Source organism: Falco punctatus, assembly GCF_963210335.1.
Source record: "Falco punctatus genome assembly, chromosome: 4".
NCBI classification, from domain to species: Eukaryota; Metazoa; Chordata; class Aves; order Falconiformes; family Falconidae; genus Falco; species Falco punctatus.
Window position 1 is genome coordinate 93338898 of NC_137583.1, and position 22851 is coordinate 93361748.

The 22851-nt window shown below is 37.8% G+C and overlaps 1 protein-coding gene across 4 annotated transcripts in view; it reads left to right on the top strand.

The window, feature by feature from the left end:
- The window catches only part of BBS9 (Bardet-Biedl syndrome 9), a 308046-nt gene that overhangs the window by 1805 nt on the left and 283390 nt on the right, over window positions 1-22851 (top strand). For all 4 annotated transcript variants that reach the window (XM_080383273.1, XM_080383274.1, XM_080383272.1 and 1 more), the window contains exons 3-5: window positions 4415-4565; window positions 5874-5938; window positions 8112-8225. In XM_080383273.1, coding sequence (XP_080239399.1) covers window positions 4415-4565; window positions 5874-5938; window positions 8112-8225 — 330 coding nt within the window. The remainder of the gene's footprint in view (window positions 1-4414; window positions 4566-5873; window positions 5939-8111; window positions 8226-22851) is intronic.

Here is a 22851-nt window from a genome sequence, read left to right on the forward strand (position 1 = left end):
ATTGTGTGTGTATGATTTTAAAATTAATATTTGGGATCTTTCTCTGATTCCTGCTTATCATGGAGCTTTGTTTTTGCTCAGTAGAGGTACTTGAGTTTGATTTCACTATTGCCATACTCTTAAAAATATTTTCACTTTAGATTGTGCCTTTCCAGGGGGATTTGAATAAAGTTGAGCTGTTACTGATTTGGTGTACAAAATTTTTCAGTAGAAATTCATAGAATCATTCAGGTTGGAAAAGGCCTTTAAGATCATAGAGTCTAACTGTTAACCTAATGCTGCCAAGTCCACCACTAAACCATGTCCCTAAGTGCTACATGTATACATCTTTTAAACACCTCCAGGGCTGGTGACTCCACAGCATCCCTGGGCAGCCTGTTCCAATGCTCGAGAACCCTTTTGGTGAAGAATCTTTTTCTAGTATCTAAACTAAACTTCCCCTGGTGTAACTTGAAGCCATTTCCTCTTGTCCTATCACTTCTTACTTGGGAGAAGAGACTGATGCCCACCTTGCTACAACCTCCTTTCAGGTAGTTGTAGAGAGTGATAAGAACCCCCTGAACTGCCTCTTCTCCAGGCCAAACTACCCTAGATTCCTCAGCTGCTCCTCATAAGCCTTCTGCTTCAGACCCTTCCCAGTTTCATTGGCCACCTGGGCACACTGCTGGCTCATGTTCAGCTGACTGTTGATCAGCACCCCCTATTTTTTTTTCTCCAGGCAGCTTTCCAGCCACTCTTCCCCCAGCCCGTAGCACTGTGTGGCATGGTTGTGACCCAAGTGCAGGACCTGGCAATGAGTCTTGTTGAACCTCATACAACTGGCCTCAGCCCATCGGTCCAGCCTGTCCAGACCCCTCTGCAGAACCTCCTACCCTCCAGCAGATCAACACTCCCCCTCACCTTGGTGTTGTCTGCAAATTTTCTGAGCGTGTGCTCAATCTCCTTGTCCAGATCATTGGTAAAGATATTAAACAGAACTGGCTGCAATGCTGAGCCCTGGGGAACACTGCTTGTGACTGGCTGCCAACTGGATTTAACTCCATTCACTGCTACTCTCCTGGCCTGGCCATCCAGCTGGTGGTTTTTTTTTTTCTTCTCCCCCCCCCCCCCCCCCCCCCCCCCCCCCCCCAGCAAAGAGTATGCCTGTCTAAGCCATAAGCAGCCAATTTCTTCAGGAGAATTCTGTGGGAGACTGTGTCAAAGGCATTACTAAGCTTTAGGCAGACAACATCCACAGCCTTTCCCTTGTCCACAAAGCGGGTCACCTTGTCATGGGAGGACATCAGGTTAGTCAAGTAGGACCTGCCTTTCCTAACGCCATGCTGACTAGGCCTGGTTGTCCTCTATGTGCCATGTGATGGTGCTCAAGATGATCTGCTCCGTAACCTTCCCCAGCACCAAGGTCAGGCTGGCAGTCATGTAGTTTCCTGGATCCTCCTTCCTGTAGACAGGTGTCACATTGGCTAACCTCCAGTCAACTGGGGCCTCCCTGGTTAGCCAGGGCTGCTGACAAATGATGGGAAGTGGCTCAGTGAGCACTCCTGCCAGCTCCCTTGGTACCCTCTGGCCCCATAGACTTGTGTTTTTCTAAGTGGTGTAGCAGGTTGCTAATCATTTCCCCTTTAGTTATGGGGGTTTCATTCTGCTCCTCATCTGTCTTTCAGCTCAGGGGGCCGGGTCCCCAGAGAACAACTGGCCTTACTATTAAAGACTGAGGCAAAGAAGGCATTAAGTACTTCAGTCTTTGTCAGTGTGTTTTCCCCTGCATCCAATAAATGATGGAGGTTCTCCTTTTGTTGCCAATGTATTTATAGAAACTATTTTTATTGTCTTTCAGGGCAGTAAAAAGAGTTCTAGTTGGGCTCTGGCCCTTCTAATTTTCTCCCTGCATAGCCTCACAACATCCTTGTGGTCCTCCTGAGTGGCCTATCCCTTCCTCCACAGGCCATAAACTCCTTTTTTTTTTTTTTTTTTCCTCTGTTCCAGCCAAAGCTCTCTGTTCAGCCAGGCTGGCCTTCCCACCTGCTGGCCCATCTTTCAGCACGCGGGGACAGCCTGCTCCTGCATCTTTAATATTTCCTTCTTGAAAAAAGTCCAGCCTTCCTGGACCCCTTAGCCCCAAGGCACTCTGTTAACCAGGCTCCTCAACAGGCTGAAGTCAGCCCTCTGGAAGTCCAAGGCAGCAGTTCTGCTGACCTGCCTCCTTGCTTCTCTGAGAGTCTAAATTGTCATTTTGTGGTTGCTGTGCCCAAGGCAGCCTCCAGCCATCACATCACCCACCAGTCCTTCTCTGTTCACAAACAGCAGGACCAGTGGGCCACCTTCCCTAGCTGGCTTCCTCACCAGCTGTGTCAGGAAGGTCTCTTCCACACACTCTGGGAACCTCCTAGGCTGTTTCCTCTCTCCTGTACTGTATTTCCAGCAGGCATCTGGTAAGTTGAAATCCCCCATGAGAACAAGAGCTAGTGATTGTGAGACTCTTCCCAGCTGCTTTTAGAATATTTTGCCTGCCTCTTCATCCTGGTTGGGTGCTCTGTAACAGTCTCCCACCTTGATATCGTCCTTGTTGCCCTTCCCTCTCATTCTTCCTACCCCATAGTCACCATCATCAAGCTCTAGACAATGGAAACACTCCCTAACATACAGGGCTACCCCACCACCTCTCCTTCATGGCCTGTCCCCTCTGAAGAGTTTATAGCCACCCACTGCAGCGCTCCAGTTGTGCGAGTCATCCCACCACATTTTCGCGATGCAACTGTGTCACAGTTTCCCTTCTGCAATGGCTTCCAGCTCCTCCTGTTTGTTGCCCGTGCTGTGTGCACTGGTGTAGATGTTCTTCAGTGGGGCTGTTGATACTGCCACCTCTTCTTGGGAAGGAGAAACCCTAATTCCTATGTGATAGTTCTCGGGCACTTCTGTGGTTTCTAACATGTCAATAACCCTTGCATCTTTGCTGCTGCGTGGATCTCCATCCCCTGCCTGCACTGAGACAGCAGACCAAAGGACCTTGCTAGGACGCTATCCCTCAAATATTAGCCTGCTGCCCCCAGGCTTATCTCTAGCAAGGCTGGCTTTATCCCTTTCCTCCCTTCAAATATAGTTCAAAGCTCTTTCAGCAAGCCCTGCTAACTCCTGTGCACAGATCCTTTAACCCCTCTGAGACAGGTGTACCCCATCTGTTGCTAGCAGGCCTGTTATGGTTTAGACTGACCCGTGATCAAAAAACCCCAAAATGCTGCTGGAGTTCTGAATTCTCTTTTCCTAGTGGAAAAAAAAATGTAATTGATAAAAAAGCAGAATTTAAACAGTGTTGTAGGAGTAGTCTGCTCTTTCGTTTTTCTCCTCAATATTATATTTTCTTTGTTTTTTGACTAGGCTGTTCTTCCAGAGTTCAGGACCAAAAGTGAACCAGCTGGTTGCAATTGTCTAATCACAGGTCAAAATGTCCTCACTTAAGCTTAAGTATTTTTAATGAATTAATAGCTAAAATGGGTTTAGTTTATTGTTGATGGAATACTTGTTACTGAACTGAGGAAAATATAAGAGCGGGGAAGGCAGTCAGTGTTCTCTGAATGAAGGATATGGAGGTGCAAGTTTTTTGAGGCAGAACGAAGCAGCTGTTCTGAGCTTTTGCATGGGGTCCTGTGGAAGTATGCCATGCCTTTAGAGCCTGCTCAACTTGGTTTAGGAGTATTTGTGTGTTCCCCTGACTTGTGGAGAAGTTTTATTGGTTTTGATTTGCATTGATATGATGATCTATATCTAGAGGAAATAAGTGCTGGCAACCAACTTGAGTTGTTAGTTGTTATTGCAGGATGCCCTGCTTTGTTTTTTTATTAATATTTTTTTGTAATTCACTAACAATAAAATGATTAATTGTTTAAAATACCAATTCCAAAATAACTCTCATGTAACTATTGCATTAATCTTTGAGATAAGGGATCTGTCTCAAGAGCAGGTGATCTCGAGGCTTAGCTTTGTTGACCTCATGTACTATTACCTGGCTCTAGTTTGCATTTCGATAAATGTCATCAGTCCCAATTTTAAAAATCTGCACTTCTGCTGGTGTGATATGTGTATGCAGAAATCCAAGATGTAGAAGCCTGGAGCTTGAAGTACTCTTCAAACTCAGAATGGGACTTTTTAAGAGGTGTGAACGTCAATCCAAAATGGTGGAATAATGCCACCACCATGATAATTGCTGTATTAAACCCTTTGCGGACAGGGTTTCCATGGATTTGCAAAAAAAAAAATAAATTGCTAATCTTAACCTAGAAGACAGAGCTTAATCAACATTAATTGAATCATATTAATATTCTGCCTTTATGGGGTATTCTTTGAAGCACTTCTGCAGCAAACTAAAATCCACATGTGCTATTGTATTCTGTACTCTCCTTTGGCTTTTTTTTTTTAGATAAAATTATTGTGGGCAGTTACATGGGATATCTCCGAATCTTTAATCCACACCCTGTGAAACCTGGAGATGAAGTACAACCTGAAGACTTGCTTTTGGAAGTGCAGTTACGAGAACCAATATTGCAGGTGGAAGTGGGAAAATTTGTTTCGTAAGTCAAAGTTGCAGTTTATTTAAGGCTTGAATGTGATAGTCTTTCTTTGTTTTGGGAGCTGAGTTTTGAGTTCCCAGATGGACAACTATTAAGCACATCTATGATTTCTGTAATATGCATTTGATCTTCTTGAATCATCTCAATATGAGAGAATTTTTATTTAAAGTATATTTGGAGAATAATCTTCTATGTAGTTGTATGATTTTTTAGAAGTATGTAGAACAGGAAAAACCTTATATTGAAAGGTTTTTTTAGGTGTTAAGATAACCTGAGTAACTTGTTATTATCTAAGATGTAATATTGGCCAGTTGTTTTGGTTTTGATAGATTGAAGATCTTTAATTCCAATTAATTTAGTGGCAATAAGTGGCCAGGTAGAAGAGAGATACTGTGAGTCTATGCCTCATATTTTGTTGGCTGTAAGAGAATCTGTTTAGGAGAACTTCATTTTTTTTTTCTTAAAGGTTTCATTTTCTCTCATTTTTAAAATGAAGCTCTCCTAAGTAGATTGTCTTACAGCCAACTAAATACATGATCTTAAGGGATTCATTTTAATTTTGAAATTAACTTCTAATATTGCAGCACAAACTTTATTTTAAAATGAGAGAAAAACCTGTACTGACCATGGGAGAGACTTGTGCCCTGAAACAAAAGGCCGCAAGCTGAAAGGCCTGCATCAGCTGGAAACTGTTTTTCTTTTATCCAAGTTCTAATGGGGTGGCCCTGTGCTGGAATTCTAATGCCTTATCCTGTGAAATAATCTAGAACATTTTCTATAGTCACAGCACAAGAACTTTCTCTGCAGGAAATAGTATTTGGGATTGGGGGACGAAGAATGTGAATATAGGATTCTAAGTTTATGACTTCTGCTTTATAGTTTAAATAATTTAGGTTCCATGACGCTAGTACGAAAGTGAATTTTTCAACAAGTAATGTACATGGTTGCTGAAAAATACTTGTTTGGAGGGAAGATTCTCATATCCCTTTGGGTTTTGGAAGAATTAACAGCACCTTGTTTGAAATGAATTTCAAGCTAAACTGGGAAAATAGTTGACTTGCTTTTTGTACTTAAATCTTAAAACATATTCTTAAAGGATTTGTTTTAATCTTGAAATTGACTTAAAATACTGCAGCACGAATTTAGGAAGATTAGTACTTCTGAGTTTTTCTACTAGCATCTAACACCTAAAGGTTTGGATTTGGTCCACACCTGAAAGTGATTTCAGCATGTTACTTGAATTTTATCCTGTATGCATTGTACCTGGAGTTTATCTGAAAACAGTGCTTTTTTTAACCTCCTTTACAGTGGTACTGAAGGACTTCATCTGGCTGTGTTGCATTGCCGAAAACTCTGTGTATATGCTGTTTCAGGTTAGTTTACAGATAAGTGTATTTTAAAGTTTGGATTAGGTTAATGCATAACTTGCTATATACAGTGTTTTGCTTGTCATCCCTGCAATTGTGCTGCAGTCAAGTTCTCTCACTGAAACTCTTGTATGAAGAGGAAACGCTAATTAGGTCTAAATGTTTCCCAGTGGTTAACAGAGATTTGCTGATCTGCTCACTGTGGTTTTTCTTAAATCTCTTTTCTTCTACTACCTTTGCCTGGAAAATCTAAATACTGTTTCCTCTATGTATGTGAGGAGGCAAGTCACAAAATACCTATTCTGTGCATTAAATTGTCTCTAATACATGCTTAAAGCAAAGCACAGATATGAGAGATCTATTGATTGTACCTGCATCTTCAAAATTCAATAGACAACTACAACTTCATTTTCTCTGTGCAGGGACAGCTGTGGCTCCTTTCATTATAAAAGCACGACCTTCTTGAAGCAACTTGCTTCCTGCTCACAGCCTTATAGGCAGATAGGTTACAAACACATGTTCTCTTTCCAGATTCTGTTGGCCTTCTGGTTATCTTTTCTGGAGACATCTGTAAAATTGATCTTTGTTGAAGGGTGATCTTTTGAGATGTGCTGCGGTTCTGCAGTTTTCATACCTTCCCTTCTCTGTAATAGTGCTATGTTTTAGGATTGTAGCCTACCAGTACAATTTTTATTAAAACGATTTATTTAAAAATTTGCATTAACGGCCTACAACAGTAAGTCTCAAATTCTTTTCTAGTTATAATTTGCTGTTTGGTCTACTTGGCTTAAGCATTTAAGTAATAATAAAAGCGAAGATTTACAGTCCTGTAACAGACTCTTCATACTGATTTGTAAGCATTCATGCTGTAATGGTAATTTCTGTCATCTGAGCAGGTACTTTAGAAGAAGAAAGTCCTTTGAGAAATAACAATTGCTATTTCTTTATGCTTCGATGGCAAATTACACTTCTATGAAGGGGGATCTTTACTTGCTTTATACATGTTGCCATATCTGTTACTCGTAAGAAAATAACTATGATGCTTCTCACAAAGAAATGAAAAGTATCCTTCAGGGCTGACTGAAGTATGGCCTGGATATTGTATTACAGCCAGTATACACAGACTGATTACTTTCTAACTTGCTTTTCCTCTGGTGTTGCTACTTAGCTAGTTTTCTGTCTAGCCAGGGCTTTTTTCCTCATGTCTGTTCCAGTCCTTTCCCTAATGTGGGCCTACTTCAGGGGTAATTTCTTAAAAGCTGCATTGGATTTTAGTTGAAAATAATACCTAAAAGGTTAGGATAAGCTACAAATATTTCATAGCATGTGATTTAAGATGATGTTGGAATAATCTTTGTATACATAAAGCCATGATAGGTTTTAGCTTAGATATCATTCATTGAAACCACCTTTTTCTCTGCTGATGTGACTGTTCTCAAAGGTTTTTTTTTGCTTTCTAATATTAGTCCTTAAGTGTTATTCTCTGTAATGAAGAGTTTTGTTTTCTTCATGGGGTGCATGAAATACTTTCGGTTATCAAGAGGACCTTTAGCTTCAGTTTCTTTAGAGAGACTTTTTGAATTTATGCTAGTTCCCTTGAGAGTCAGGAAATTAAAGTTCATGCAGACCTTTCCAGAGAATGTGATGCATATCATAAAATTATTTTTGTTTCCATATGTTTTTCTCTTATCTTTGCATTGTTGATCACTGCATTGAATTTCAGACAGAGTAAAGGCAAGTGATTAATGTGCCTTAAGTATAACTTTGTCAAATTATAGCTAATGACTAAGTTACAGCTTAATTTGAGACTATTACAGCTGAAGCTGGCTGTTGGATATAGTATATTCATTGAATAACTAGAGAATCATAAGAATTCCCCTTTGAACAGGCTTTTTTCTGATCTTAGATGTGTGCATAACATGAAGAAAAATACATTTCAGTAGTGAAATCTCAGCCTCTTGCTAAGTCTTCATATTTAGTATACTGAGACCATATTTCTGATTCTGGCCTTTAAAAAAAGTCACCAAGCTACAAAATTCTGAAAGAAAGCAGCAGTGTGAGCCTTCATATCTCAGAGTCCCTAGATTAAGTTATAGGTTTTTCTCATGTTGTTTACATTGCACTCCTTCCACATTACATTGATCAGAGATATAAATATATATCCTTTGGTTTTTTGTAGGAACTCTGGGAAATGTGGAACATGGGAACCAGTATCAGATTAAATTGATGTATGAGCACAATCTTCAGAGAACTGCTTGTAATATGACTTATGGTCCATTTGGTGGTGTAAAAGGTAAGCTCCTTGCTGCATATTCTTTATTATTAGTAGTTTAGCTGTGAACGGTTGAGAATTCACGTAAATTTTGAAAGGCAACATGATGCTGCTGTCTAGAGGAAACCATCTTTCTATAAATGATGGTACCTTTTATCTGATGTGTATAGACCAGGGGTTCTCAAACTATAGCTTGCGGGCCGGATACAGCCCCCCAGGGTCCTCAGTCCAGCCCCTGGTATTTACAGACCCATTCCCCCTGCTGGGGGTTGTGGGGGGGAAACCAAGCAGCTGCAGATGACTGCCTGCCATGTCATCCACGCGCCACCCCCCTGTTTAAAAAGTTTGAGGACCCCTGGTATAGACAATAACTGAAATTAAAATGAGGCAAAGAATATTAAATGCAGAACAGCTGTTTCCTCACATCTTGAACTGGATATGAATTTACAAGGATAATATTGATTTAAAAAAACATTACAAAACCCCTGGCTCTTCCATTGTAAAATACTTTTAAACATCTAAAATAATTATCTTCTGTGCTTAAATTCTGTATTGCTTTTCTGAAACTTGCTTATCCTGGACAAAGAAAAAAGTGAACATCTTCATTCTCTGAGCCTAAAATATCAAGTATCTTTAAAGATATATAATGCAGACTTAAAAAAATATTTAAACTTTGATTGGGAAAATGTAACAGTGGAAAATAATATTTATGGTGTGTTTGTAGTCTTTAATGAGTTTAATAGATATCTGTCTTTTTTGAACTTGGGACACAATATGAATGTTTTTGTGTTCCAATGCGGAAGCATTTAGGTTTGCTCCACATGTCAGCTCTTTCTCTTCAGAAGTAAAGTTTGCTCAACAATATTGGAAGGTGGTAGTCATCTATACAAGTAGTGTCCCTAAAATGTTGGCAGAGTGATATCACTTCACCAAGGCTGAAAGTCTTCTGAGTGCATATAGCAAATACATGCAGATGATCCCTCAGTTTTGTAATAATTCTACAATGCCTTACCCTAAATTCAAGCTTATCCCTGGGTTTAAATTCAGCTGACCAAAATTCATTCTTGATTGGAGAGATTTTGACCTACTAATCTTGCACAACCACCTTGGCAAAAATGGTCAGCTCATGTGGGTGAGAAGGTATCTGTGCTGTGAGTATCTTGAAGGAGTGAGTGTATAGGGCATGGATGTATTCATATTAACAGCAGAAAGACAATACGGAGTTTCCTAAATCTGAGAAGAGAGAATAGTGTGCTTCTGACGTACTGTAGTGGAATTGCTATAACAGATGTATTGAGGGGATCATAAGTTAAGAGTTTGAGTGTCTGGAATGGTTCAGAATGGAAGAATGAAACAAATATCCATAAACAACCATGCAGGTTTGCAGAATAAACTCTGGATTTTTGACGTGTATTTATTGTGGAGATCCAAGTAGAGGTCTGGCTACCAGGTCAATCTTACATGCCAGACTTGTCTCTTATATACCTTATCATGAGCTGTGGTGGATGCAAGTGATGTAATGGAGCAAATGTTTTGCAGGCTAGGAGGACAGAAGGTAATTTTATCTCAGAACCTTCTCAGCCAGCCAAACACTTCTCAACACCTAGGATGGTCAAAATGAGGGCCAATCCTGACAGAGCAGCAAGAACGGCAGACTGAACTCTTAAGTTCTGCAGACTTTTCTTGTTTTCTAGTTGTGTTTCTGTCCCAGCATGTCAGGCTGCTTTCATTTTTTATTATTTCTTCCCCATGTTCTTGTTCACATTAGTGTGTTTATTGCTATGGAAAAAGAATGTCCTCAGGTCTTGTGTTGAGGTGGCAAAAGTGTTAATAAACAAGGGAGACAGAGATTTGTGTTGTGTAATAAATAATATATGTTCATATCATAATATGAAGAAGCTTTCTGTTTAAGATCAAAATCTAGGAAAATTATAGTTAATGTTAAAGTACCTGATAGCAGGCATATATTGAAGCATCAGAGAAATGAACACTGGAGAAAGTTCTTTTGGGGAAAAGAAGGAATATTCTTTTTTTGTAGACTCCCTGGACTAAATGCCTTTTATGTTGCTTTCTTGGACTGTCTGATTGGATTTCTTGTCAAGGATGTGCTTTTAATCTTGCCTCTAGCTTTCTGCGGTGAAACTATTTCAGGGTTTTTAAGTGTCATCTTTAATACCCTGTTTGCTCCTTGAGTCTTATGAATGACAGTATTTGGTTTTATTTCCATCTTGGAAGACCAGCCAGAGTGAACCAGAAAGAAGGTCTGTCAAGCATTTTAATTGTAATGAACAGATACTTGTCGTGGTCTAGCCTGCCATGCTATCTGTGTGTTTCTTTGGCAGATGCTGTGGACTGCAATTGAGAGCCAGCCAGTCTGTAAATAAATAAAGATGTATTTTTTTTTACTATCTGCCTTCCACAGGCTTCTCTGGAATTCTTGCAAGGCATCTGCTAACAGTCTCTCTCTCACTCAGCAGAGGTTAATTCATGATGGTGGCAGTGCTGTAAGCACGCAGCAGTAAGCTTGCTTTGCTAACAGTCTGACCTCTACGCCACGCTCTGGAAGTAGACTAACGAATATAGTGTGACTAATATGTGTGTTATTGCTATACCTGAGGTATCCTTGAAACAATGTGAAGGTGAAAGAGGCACTTCAGAGGTCATGTTTACAGAGCTACTGAAGCAGACACAGGAGAATGGCAGTTGAGCAGGAGGAGGAAAATATGCACACAGGGAAAGCATGCTGTGGGCGTGCTGGGGAGAAGGGTGAATGTCAGTCCCCCAGGAACATAAGCTTTCATCTGAGGAAGCAAAGAATGCTGCAGGATTTGACACAGAGCACTTCATCCATGAAGTTGCTTGGTCTTGCTCAGTTTTCTCTTGCTCAAGATTGTTTTTTTCTTTTTATGGAGCTCTTAATCTTATACCTTCAGTGGTAAAGAAACTCATTCTACCCAGCCATGCCAGTTAACACTGGTAAAAGAAAAATGGGATTGAGTTTGTGTACACTAGTTTGTACTGGTGTCCTGTAACCACATTCTTGAGGGTTTTCTATCCTTTCTTGGGACAAGCAGTTATTTGGGTTCTAGTTAATGCTTGGTTTCTCTCTTATTGGACTGCTTACAAACAGTTGTCTGTCGATTTAATGGATTCTGCCAAAAATGATCAGTTTACTACTGCTTGCTCTTACCTCAGATAAAATACTTGGCATTTAGATTGTGACTGTAATCATTATAATGTGATTTCTACCCGTGTGCAGATGCAGTCTGTGCTGTCTAGTGGGCTCCTACAGCTGTGGCTTTAACTGAGATGCCAAGTGCTCTGTTAGTCTCTTGACGTTGTAAGGTTGCATAGTCAATTTTGAAAATCGGGATGTAAAGCCAGCATATAGTTTCCATTTCCGATCCTACATCTCCTTTGGCCTCTGTGGTGGCCTCTGTTCGTTCCTTTGGAAAAAGTTTCAATTTCCTTTGAAAAAGAAAGGTTGAGCAGTGAAGGTGGCTGAGGCTTACTGCTGCCCCCTGCTTTATAGAGAACCCTGCTGGGGAAAGAGCTCTCTTGTCCTCAAGAACCCTCCACAGTGTAGGATGTTATAGACAGGGTTGCAAGAGGTGCATAAAACAGGCTGGAATGGAAGTCTGGGTGACTGCTACTAAAATTGGGAAAGAGTCCTTTGAGTAAGTGGCAAGGTATGGAAGGGAAATAACTTTGTGTTGCTGAAAATCCTGCAGTTCTCTTTAGATCCTTACAGGGGCTGAAGAGGCAGAGATTTGTTCAGACCAAACTTTCAGTTTTCATAATATTAAAATTTGGTTTAGATTATATTGGACTAGAATCTAGTGCTCTAATTTACAAAGCAGCTTAGTGTCTTTAGGATGCCTGTCTTTGAGGAGAAACTGCCTGAAATTTTTCTCTTGAGTATCAATTGATCTAGAGTCCTGACAGAGCTTTTCAGAAATTAAGCAGAACAACTGTTACAAGCAATTGCTGTATTACTGTTTGATGTTTTGATTTGTTTATGAAGCTTCACTAAGCTTCCTTCAGCTGTTAGTAATTAAATGTGTGCTTGTAGAAACCTCTCCCTGCACCTACCCTCTGCAGCTTCATTAGGGAAGAGGATTTCTTACAGCTTCTATTACTGTGGTAGCTGGGGAAGAAAGAAACAGCACTAGATGTGTATCACATTCTCAGTCAGCTTCCTCCAGTGCAATTTTTTGCTCTCCTATCCCTGCTAGTTTGTGGCAATCTTAGACCCTTGTATTGTAATTTGGTCTGTTACATCTGTTTAGCTGAAATGTGATAGACTTGTAGAACATACCAAGTATGACTGGCATTTCTCAACTGGTGATGTTTTTGTGTCTTGTATTAAGAAAAAAGGTATTACAGATCTCTGAGGAGAGAATGGTGAGGTAAACAAACCTATTTTGTAGCCTAGTTGCTGGCAGTTTCATTCTTGCGAGTGTCTTCAGATTAATGATTTGATGCTATGAGCAACTTTCATGTGGAAGAATTGACATAGGTGTTTTCATTACTGGAACAGATGAAGCAAATCAACAAACCCATTTATTTAGTCTCATCACAGAAGGTCGAAATCTGAAATAAAGAAATGATTAAAACTATGGAATAAAAAAGGCAAAGAGAAATTGTCCAGTGACTTGTATAGATAAACAGTGTGTGATAACAGTGTGTGAATTGTGGTTGTCACCACTAGATGGTCCTCTCATTACAGTTATTGCTTAGTAGGCTGAATCTCGAAATCTGTATTTATACTTGAACGGGTTTTACAGGTGTATTTACTGCAAGAGTTAATGAAGTATAGGAAACAGAAGCACTTTCTGAAAACCTGTATAGCTAAAAGTGTTTTATTGATTAAAATAAAATATATTCTGTTGGTTGTAGAACCTTAGCAAAAAGGCAAAACAAACTTGATTCTTTCTTTCAGCAAAACTGTTAAGGGGCCAGAGATGTGGGAAATAACAAGGAAATCCCTTATATGTTTAGCTAGAATCCTAAACAAAGCTAATGGAAATGTTTAAAAAAAAGTAAACAGAAAAAACCTATAAAGATCAAAGTATAAATCTAGCACAGTGTAGGCAGTTTATTGTGACTTTAAAAATCTGTGGCAAAGGGAAAGATTATAATACAGAACTCTGCATTTCTTTGTTGCTTTAACTTCACGTTTGTTCCTTGCTCTCTCTGAACACTGGTGCTAAAATGAAAACATGAAACTATCAAGAAGCTACACAGGAAGATCAACTAATAGTTTTATATTTTAAAAATTCTGTATTGTTAGCCCAGACTTTCAAAAATTGAATTTAATTTTTAAGTTATCGCCTTAGTTATGTAGAATGCATATATCTGCTTTTCTTATTTCTGAACTCTTCCTCAAGATCTTAGAGCTGTAAGTTGAGTTTGTCCTGCAGTGCTCTGATTTGAGCATATGGGTCTTTTTATAAAGGATGATTCATGATAAAACCATGAGTTAGTAGTGCTAAACGCTGGTTTTCAACCAAGTGAACTCTTAACCTAGCCACAAAATGTCACAGCCCTTAAGTAATGAACAGATTGTACAGTCTTATGTTTTACTTCAGATATAAAATTAATGACCTTGAAGTGACTCTAGTGTAAAGATATCTTGATTTAATTTTTTAATAGAAAAGGTGAAAAAGCATACACTTTTGTGATTTGTATTGCACTGTTACCTATGGTGAGGACTCAACTCTACAAGAATTCTACTTTATATAAACAGATTTAATCACATCATTTTTATAAGGTCAAGTTATACCTATCATGGCATCATGCAATTATGCCACCAGAGACTGCTGTGTTAACAATTCAAAGTTTCATTATATGAAGTGATGTTCGCTAATAGCTTACAATATCTTGGAAAGTATTTTCTGTTTTCACATCTGTAGTATGTCATTCTGGGTCATTATAAGGTACTTGAATCAAATACCAAGTTATTGGGTAAGATTATGTTAAAGAATCTGATCAGTCTGTAATAACATGAGTGTAGTTTGCGTTCAGCATCTTAGACTTGTTTAGATTTTGTGGTCCCCCAAATGCAAAGTTCTCTCCATATTACTCTGTCAAAGATCTGAGTAGAGTTTCTCTAATGGGAGTGAGGATATACTTATGTTTCTTTGGTTGTTGCTATGTAGTGCAGAGGCAGCTGCACTAGTTCTAAAAAAATGTGTATACTAGATGCAGCATGAGATGTCCTGGTTTAGAAGTCTAGTTTATACCCTGGACAGCATCTTGCAAATGCTTTCTGTGAAGTGTCAAGATTTTTGAAGACTAGTAAATAAAATAGTTTAAAATGTTCTACTGGGCTGGTAAACCTTAAGTGATGAAACTTCATTTGGCTGATTGAAAGTCACTGCTGATGGAAAGCTGCTGATGAATGAGTCATGTGTTTTGACATTGTTAAAAGAATGGAGTGAAACAAGTAAATTGGATATAGTGTTTTAGTTAAGAATACCTCTTCTTATTCTTTATGCATCAATGTGCCTCCAGTTCAGTTCTTAAGGCATAAATCTGATATTAATCTAGAAGTTGTAAAGTCTTATTAAGCAATACTCTACATATTATTTAATAATATTCTATATATTGTTTATCTTACTAAAGTTAAAGCAATGTTTATTGAAAACCAGTGAGAAGATTTTTTTAGCTATGTAGTTTTAAATATGTAGTTGATTAGATTTTGAGCCAGTATTGTTGAATTTTGTGGTTGACATAATTTGATCATAGTTTTGTTCTACTCTTAAATTTTCTGTTTACAGTCCCACCAAAACCATGTAGGTCTAATTCTCTTAATTAAAATAGTGCTGAATTAGATCTGTTCCAGTAGTGCAGGCATTTTGGTAAATCAGTTTACCAGTGTTGACTTCAATTATATGAGACAATAGTAGTGAACTATCCTCATTCTTATAGGTGGGTAATCACTTAGAGATACTTGAGGTAATTATCAACTGCTTACTTAAGAACCTCATGAATCTGCATATTGGTACAGTAGAAGATTTGTAGGAAATCAGCATTAAGCGAAACTCATATTTGACTCAGGACAAATAAGTTCATATTACTTCATAATTAAATTTCCTTGCTTTTTTCTAATGTGATGTTTAGATAGTTAGTGCTGAATTTATATTAATTTTGTACCTAAAAGATACAGAAATAAACTGTTCTGTGCCTTGACTTTCTCTTGTTCACGTTGAGGGTATCTAGACATGGTGCATTGTCCTGCCCTTAGAAAAATCTGAGACACATTAATGAGGAAAATAACTCATATTTCTACATTACCAGTTTATGTTGAATGGATTACAACTCAGCTAGCTTATAGCTGTTAGCCTAAGTCCTTCAACATCTTGAGAAAGAGTCAATATGCTACTTGTGCCTGACTGTTCTTAAAAAAGATTTACTGATGTGGAACCTGCTTATAAGAAATAGTGGTATTATGCTCTTATGTAGTAAAAGAAAAGTGCCCTTACTACTGCTTTGAAAAAGCATGCACATCAGGCCACAGTTTCACTCTTTGCCTTGTTTGCCTTGAGTCAGATGTGACTTATGTTGGAGGAAAGTATATGCAATACATTTCTGCTGAAAGGATATAAAGAATGGAGAAGTGCTTTGAAGTAAAAACAAAACCACTGTTACTTGAAACTTAGGTAGCTTTACAGATTATCACATAAATTTCCTGTGGTCAGTTGTGCATTAGACTGAATGGTGGGCAGGATAGTAGCTCATAAATGAACAAACAACAGAGCATAGAGTGAATATTAAAATTCTATGCTTTGAGCACTGGTGTATGAAGTGCAGGTTTCCTGAGCTACTGCCTGAAGTGCTTAGGAAGTGTGTGAATGATAACATTCTGCAACAGGAGGATGACCTTTCTGAGGTGAGAGTGGGGTTTTGTGATTGTTTTCTAGGGTGTAAGTGGTACATTAAGGTGGGTGTATGAACATTCTCAACATTTCCAGTTTTCTTTTTCAAATTATGTTATTAAGATTTTGTCTTCTACTTAAGAACTAAAGAAACAGCGTATTGATAGCTTACCAGTGGGAGACACAAGCTGTTGGTTTGCTCTTGAATAGAATACTAAATTTATACAGTGACAGAGAGAAAGCACAGTTTAAACACCTTGCTTAGTTGCTGAGTTATTTTTCGGTGTTGTTCATTTATAGGTATATGCATTTTATTTTTACTGCAAAAGCAATATTACTATTTTGTGCTATTCCACAAAATATACTTGCATTATCTAATAGCTAAATAATCAGTGAATTCATCCTGGTTTTATATAACCTCTTCAAATTAGTTGGTAAAAGATTATAGAATTGTATCCTCCTAATAATGCACAGGGTTGGGAATTTTATTTTTTAATCTGAAACCTTAGTGCCTTAAATTGGCTTCCAGGATACTTCAGATTTATTTGAAGTTGTTCAATGGATACTGTACCAATAAAAGGAAATAATAAAACAATAGCAAAGAGAAGGAAAAAAGAAAATACAGCTTTGACATGAAAAAGTTACAAGCAAGAGAGTGTGAAAGTACCTTGAACCAATCTTTTTCTCAGTAAATGGGCTTGAATTCATTTTACTTTTATTATAGCACTGGCCTAAAGGCAAAGTGTGTTTGAGTGTTACAACAAAGAGGGTGCTATACGGAGGAATTTTTTTAATAATGAAATGCAACATATGTGTAAACCATGCAACCTTGTAACAGGAAACTTTGTAAGAAGGGTCGACTGTGCTTAACTTTTCCACAATTCTGCAAGAATGAATTTTATTAGGTGTTAGTCAGAAAAAAAATTATCAGCTGAGTTTTATGCTGTAAGGTTAAATGATTCTTATGACTATGTTTAAATACAGCAGCAGTATAAATTTGGAGTTTGATTTATTGGCTAGTTCTGTTAAGGAGTAGAATGTTTAACTGTTGCCTTCCTGTGAAATTGCTTCTGGATAAGGACAGATTATTTGCAAGACTTGGGCTTCATGGCTTTCTTTTTTCATGGAATAAATCTGCTGATGACTACTTCTAAATGGTTTCTCACATAACTTTGGAAACCCATTAATGTTTTTCTTAAATAATGGAGTTAGATCCTCTTCTCTAAATTGAACATGTGAATGAAAAAATGACCAAGGAAAATGTTCTCTTGAACCTTTCACCATCCATTTCCTTTCACCTTCCTCAACATCTCTTAACAGTAATGAATAAGATTGTAGCCTAACTGGAGCAAAAACTCCCCTTGCCTTCAATGTGCCAGAACTTTGATTCAATTATAAGTTGCTAGATGTATCACTCAATCTGCATTTCATTTAAACAAAGCACTATAATTAAAATGAAGTAAAACCAATTGCAGAAATATATAACTTTGGGAGCAGTTGTGTAGTGTAAGTGAAAGGCTTGTTTTTCAAAACTTTGATAGATTTTATGTGATACTTTTTCTAATTTATTTTGTTGAAGTATAGTACCCAAATGTTTGCAGTCATTGTGCACTGGTAGTATAAAATGGTTTGTATCTTGCATGTGGGGTTATGGCTTCTGCTTTACTTCTGCCAAGAATCAGTGTGTGCCAAGCAGAACAGTAATTACCTCATATGTTTTTAATAGCACATGTATATTAATAATGACCCAATCTTGCATTTGTCTTTTTGGTGACACATTGTTGACTCATATTTAATTCATCATCCTAGTCTTAATCCCCAGATTCTTCTTCTTAGTGCTATTGCCTGCCATTCTCTGGTTTCCTGTGAGACAATTGTCTGAGATCATATCAGATGTTTTACCTAAGTATAGAGATGCTGTCTCTAAAGTTTAGAAATGCAGTATGTATTTCTAGTCTAGTAAGTAGTTTGGCATGATGAATTTTCTGTTACTTCAAACCTATGTATAGCTTTATTATTTACATATGGACTTTCTATTAAACGTTCCAGCATTTAATGTGGATGCATTTGTCTGACAGATTTGTTTGCTGCCCCATATTTTTTCATCCAAAAGAATGCAATTTTAGTTTCTATTTGGTCTCTTTAATCTTCTCAGAGGGTCTTTCAGAAATGTGTGTATGTAGCTTTTGTTTAATTTTCTAGCGTTCATCTGTAACTATTCAATTACAAAAAAGTGTCTGACCTAGAGCAATTTATTTGAAAGGGCATCAAACTCTTGTTAGTTGCTTTACCTAGAGAGATGAAATGTATCTTGTACGGGTTATGATGCTTTCTACTAATAGTATTTTGGGTTATTAAGTTTGGTGCAAGTCATTCCTATTAGAAATCACTCTACTATGTCATTCAAGGGAGATTTTCTTGGAAATTTTAGGTAGTAGTGAGTAGGTCTATGTGTGTCCTCTGAGCACAGAAAAGAATGCAAAGCAAAGATACAGTTTGCCTGTATCTAAAGTGAGAGGGAACAAACCACAAGAGGAGATAAAAATCAATGAAAATGTGATAAGGTAATCTTCAGATTCATAAGGAGAATTCTAACTTTGTGGTATCCAGTTGGTGCTAATTGTGGCCACAACTTGTTCTAGTCCTTGTTGATAGGTTTATTGTTGGGCAACTTGGACAGCTGTGCATATACAGATGAATAGGATTTTAAAAAGTGTCACCAAATAATTATAAATCCAAGACGCTGGAAAAAAAATTTTGGTAGATTTCATTTTATATGGCATTCCTACACAAGAAAAGATATGTTTTTACCTGGGTGGTAATGTAAGCTTTGGTCAATGGGATTTGCACTCCCATTGATCACAGTTCTTGCCAAGTAGCAGAACTTCTGCCTACTGGAAGTTTAAGGACTGATGCTGTGCAATGGTGTCATTTCAAGTGGCAAAGTTTTATGGAAAACGAGAATTCTGAAGAGTTTGAAAAAGCAATCCAGCTTTTTAAAGTTTAGCAGACAAAAAAGAAAATTTTGAGTTACTGGATTCAAAATTCATTTTTTAAAAATAATTAATCTGTAACTTAACCATGCATTGCTGTGGTTGTCTGCTCTGTTGCCCCTTGTATAAGGTCAGATCAAATGAGTGTTCGTAACGTAAAGAAATAATGCTGCAGCCTTGCTAAATTTTTGCTTTTCTTTAACGTGACTGAGTCTGATTATGATGATAGTTTAATAAAGATAAACATGAATAACCCCCTTAAATGTATTTGGTGTCTACAGTGAATAAAAAGGTCAAGGAAGGATTACAGCAGAAATAAAATGTATGCAACTACACTTTAGTATGATGATTGATCGGAATGAAAATGTGTGCCATCTTGCTTACCTGTGAAAGTATGAAAATAATGTTTTGCAAGGTTAGTGGCAAAGTAATAAGATCATTTGAGTATTTGCAGTGTGCTTCCAACAGTCTTAAAATACGAGATAACAAATTGTTCCTGCTTAATAAATCTATGGGGTCTTTCCTGAGATTGCCAAAAAGGAAACCAATAGGGATGGCTAGTTTTTTTGATAGAGACATAATGCACTGACTCATTTGATGACAGAGTAAGAGTTAGTCCTTTTTGTATGTTGGTTACTAGCCTAGGAAATATATAGACAAATGATCTGAATGTGAAAAGTGGCTGTATTTTATTGGTGTTTCGGAGGGTATTTATTTCTAATTTTAATAGGATGTTTCAAACTTCTTGAAGAGGTATAAATGTTCCAACTAATTTTCTGTAAACTCCCAGTATTTCTTGTAAGCTTAGTTTGTTAAAAGTTCTTTTTAATGAGTTCTTTGGGTGTAACTTCAGTTATTCTGGAGAGTGCTCTTCAGCAAATTTTTAACAATTCTCTAGCTCAAAAAATCAGTAAAGAATGGAAGTGCTTTGGAATCATGAAGTTTCTTACTCTAGGGAGACTAGAAATGGACAAGTAGGCAAAAAGATGGTGAATTTCACTGGGTTTTAACAGTAGGGTTTTGTTATTTTGTTTGGTTAGAAGTTTGCAGGTCTGTCTTAAATGGAATTTTAAAGATTGCGTATTTATTGTATGGTGGTGTCTTAGGAGCCTACTTTTGAAAGTACCTAAAATACTGCAAAATAGGACCTATATTCAACTTCAGCTGGGCTCAATTAAAGGTCTGCTATTGATTTGTGATTCATTAAAAACATCTATGTGCCTTAAATATTCAGTCAGAGGCTATTGATTTGAAAGGACAACTGCTGACAGTACTTGTCTTGATTTCATTTTTATTTGTGGGAGATTTGCTAGTTCAGTAAGATGTTCTGTAATATTGTACGATAGGTGTATAGCTTCATATGGGGGCAGCTTGATATTGGAAAGGTTCACAGACTAGAATTCCTCCTGCCTTTAAAAAACATGTATGTCAGTATGGTAATAACTCTATGAATGCAGGGGCTTCAAAGATTTCTGCAGTTGGCAGGGCTTGAAAGGTAGTTACTCAACAAGTTAAGGCAAGAAACAGAATTTTGGGAAGAATTCTTCCATTTCTTCATGAATTGTCATTATTCAGGCTATATCTATGCATATAGTCATGCTCCCGTGCACACTTAATATTCTTTTTCAAGAGAAAAAGAACTCTACTTATATTGTCTGTAATGCTGTATTGAAACAAGAACACAGTTGTGTGATACTGTTTCACAGCCTCCTGAACTTTTTTCCTGAGACTGTTTCTTGCACTAGATAGAAACGTCCACTTTTAAATGTGGAAAAAATGCTTAATACGAAGGTTGTAATAAACAAATCTTAGTAATAGAATCTGTTTGGGAGAGGAGACTTTACCCCTCATGTCTAAGTGCAAAATACCGTGTTTCTTACAGTAGGAACTTTTGTGTGCTGGATGTTGCAGCTATGATACTATAGTGCATGTCAGTCTTTTGTGCTCCTTTGAACCATACTAGTGTTTTTCCTAAGGGTCCTTCCATCACCTCAGGTCAATATGAGGTTTAAAGGGATAATTCCCAGGTTGCATAATTTAACTATGTCATCTTCTCTGGTAAGAGTTGGATCAAGAATAAAGGAGTATATTACAGGTCTCTAGAGGATTGATTGTGAGAGAGAACTGATTTGCCTTTGGAGATACTTTAATAGTACAAGATTGCCTTTCCATCTAAAATCCTCATGGTTTATGGCAGGCAGAAATCTGCAAGAGGTTAGGTAGAGAGAATACAGTATGATGGCTGGAAGAGGCAAAAGGGTTCTTTTATTTTATGGCAGCTCTGATTGTAAGAAGCCTCCCTGGTCAAGACACAATAAAGCATGCAGAGTGGGCTGTTGCAAAGAGAGCATCTCTTGTGTTGGGACTTGTGAATATGCTTTACTGCAATACTTTAACATCCAGAAGGGATTAGAAAATAATTAAAGCTAACATCAGCAGAATAAGGATTTAGTGTTTTCCTTAAACACTTTCCTTAGTTTCTCTTAAAGTCCTATCCACTTCTATTTTTATCTCCTTCCTGTTAGAGTGATTTTTCAATTCCAGCAGCAAAACACTTAGTCTCAGTTGGAACGTGTATGTTTTGTGCATCGTTTGGGATGGGTACATGCATTAGCACAGAGTGATGCAGGGCATTTTTCCTTTTCCTCTTTATATGTGTTTAGGGTATTGTACTGCCTTGGCGGTGCTGTCAGACCCTCTGGCCTAGAATGAATGGCTGCAGCTGAAGTCCTGAACTTTGATCCCTTCTGTAGTAACGCAACGAGCAGCCACCAGACCACCAAGCTAGTTGATTCAGAGTTCTCTCTGAATCTACACTGACATGTGCTTCCTGCTTTGGATTAGGGAAGTAACCTAAGACTTGCCTTTTACTAGGCGGACATTGTTTTAAGTACTACCCGACATATTTTCAAATGGTTTTTCCATTAGTCAGAAGTGATTCCTGAAGTGCTTTTCTCACAGTTGACCCAGATCTGTTTTGCTTCAGGAGCTACACTCAGCAGCAAGTTGAATTTTCCAAAATGGGTTTGAACTGGAGGAGCTCTGTTCTCTATGCTGGAAGAAATATTTTGGGGCAAATTTCAATGGTGAAGGAAAACGTATTTGCTTATTTCAAGTCAGGACAATAATTTCTGTTCCACTGTGTGGGAATACAATTTGTGTACATAGCCTCACTGGTCAATGCACTGTGGATTTAACTTTTATCGTATTAGGAAAACATTTCCTATGTATCATTAAAGGGCTCTTAGGTTCCTGAGCATCTTATAAATGCTAGTTTATCTTTTAGTTTTATTTCATTGATATTTTCTTTCACGCTATTGACTGAAGCTTTTGATTACCATTGAAGGCAGTAACGTTATTTCTGCTGACATCTCCCTAAAATCTGTAACTTTGTGGAGGTTTTTCTGATTTCTAATTTATCACATTTGATACTGTAGTTTTCCTTGCATGATTTCACATGATGCTCAGGCCTTGTGATTACATAATGTACTTATGAAAATTATTTGGTGCCAGAGAGGAGGCTCAGAGTAGAGGAAATCATTAACATGTGAAAAACTTGATCTCAAAATAGCTTTAATTAGAAGCTTATTTCAGAGCTACCACCTGCCTCTAATTTTGGCTTTGCATTAGCTCTAAAAATACGTTGTGGTTTAAAAGTGTGATGTAAATTTATTCATATCATGCTAGAATAACAAAACTACAAACAACAGTAGCTGGACTTGTGCTTAAAAGTAACACTTTCTGGCTGAGGGACATTCCTCTTGAGACACGAGC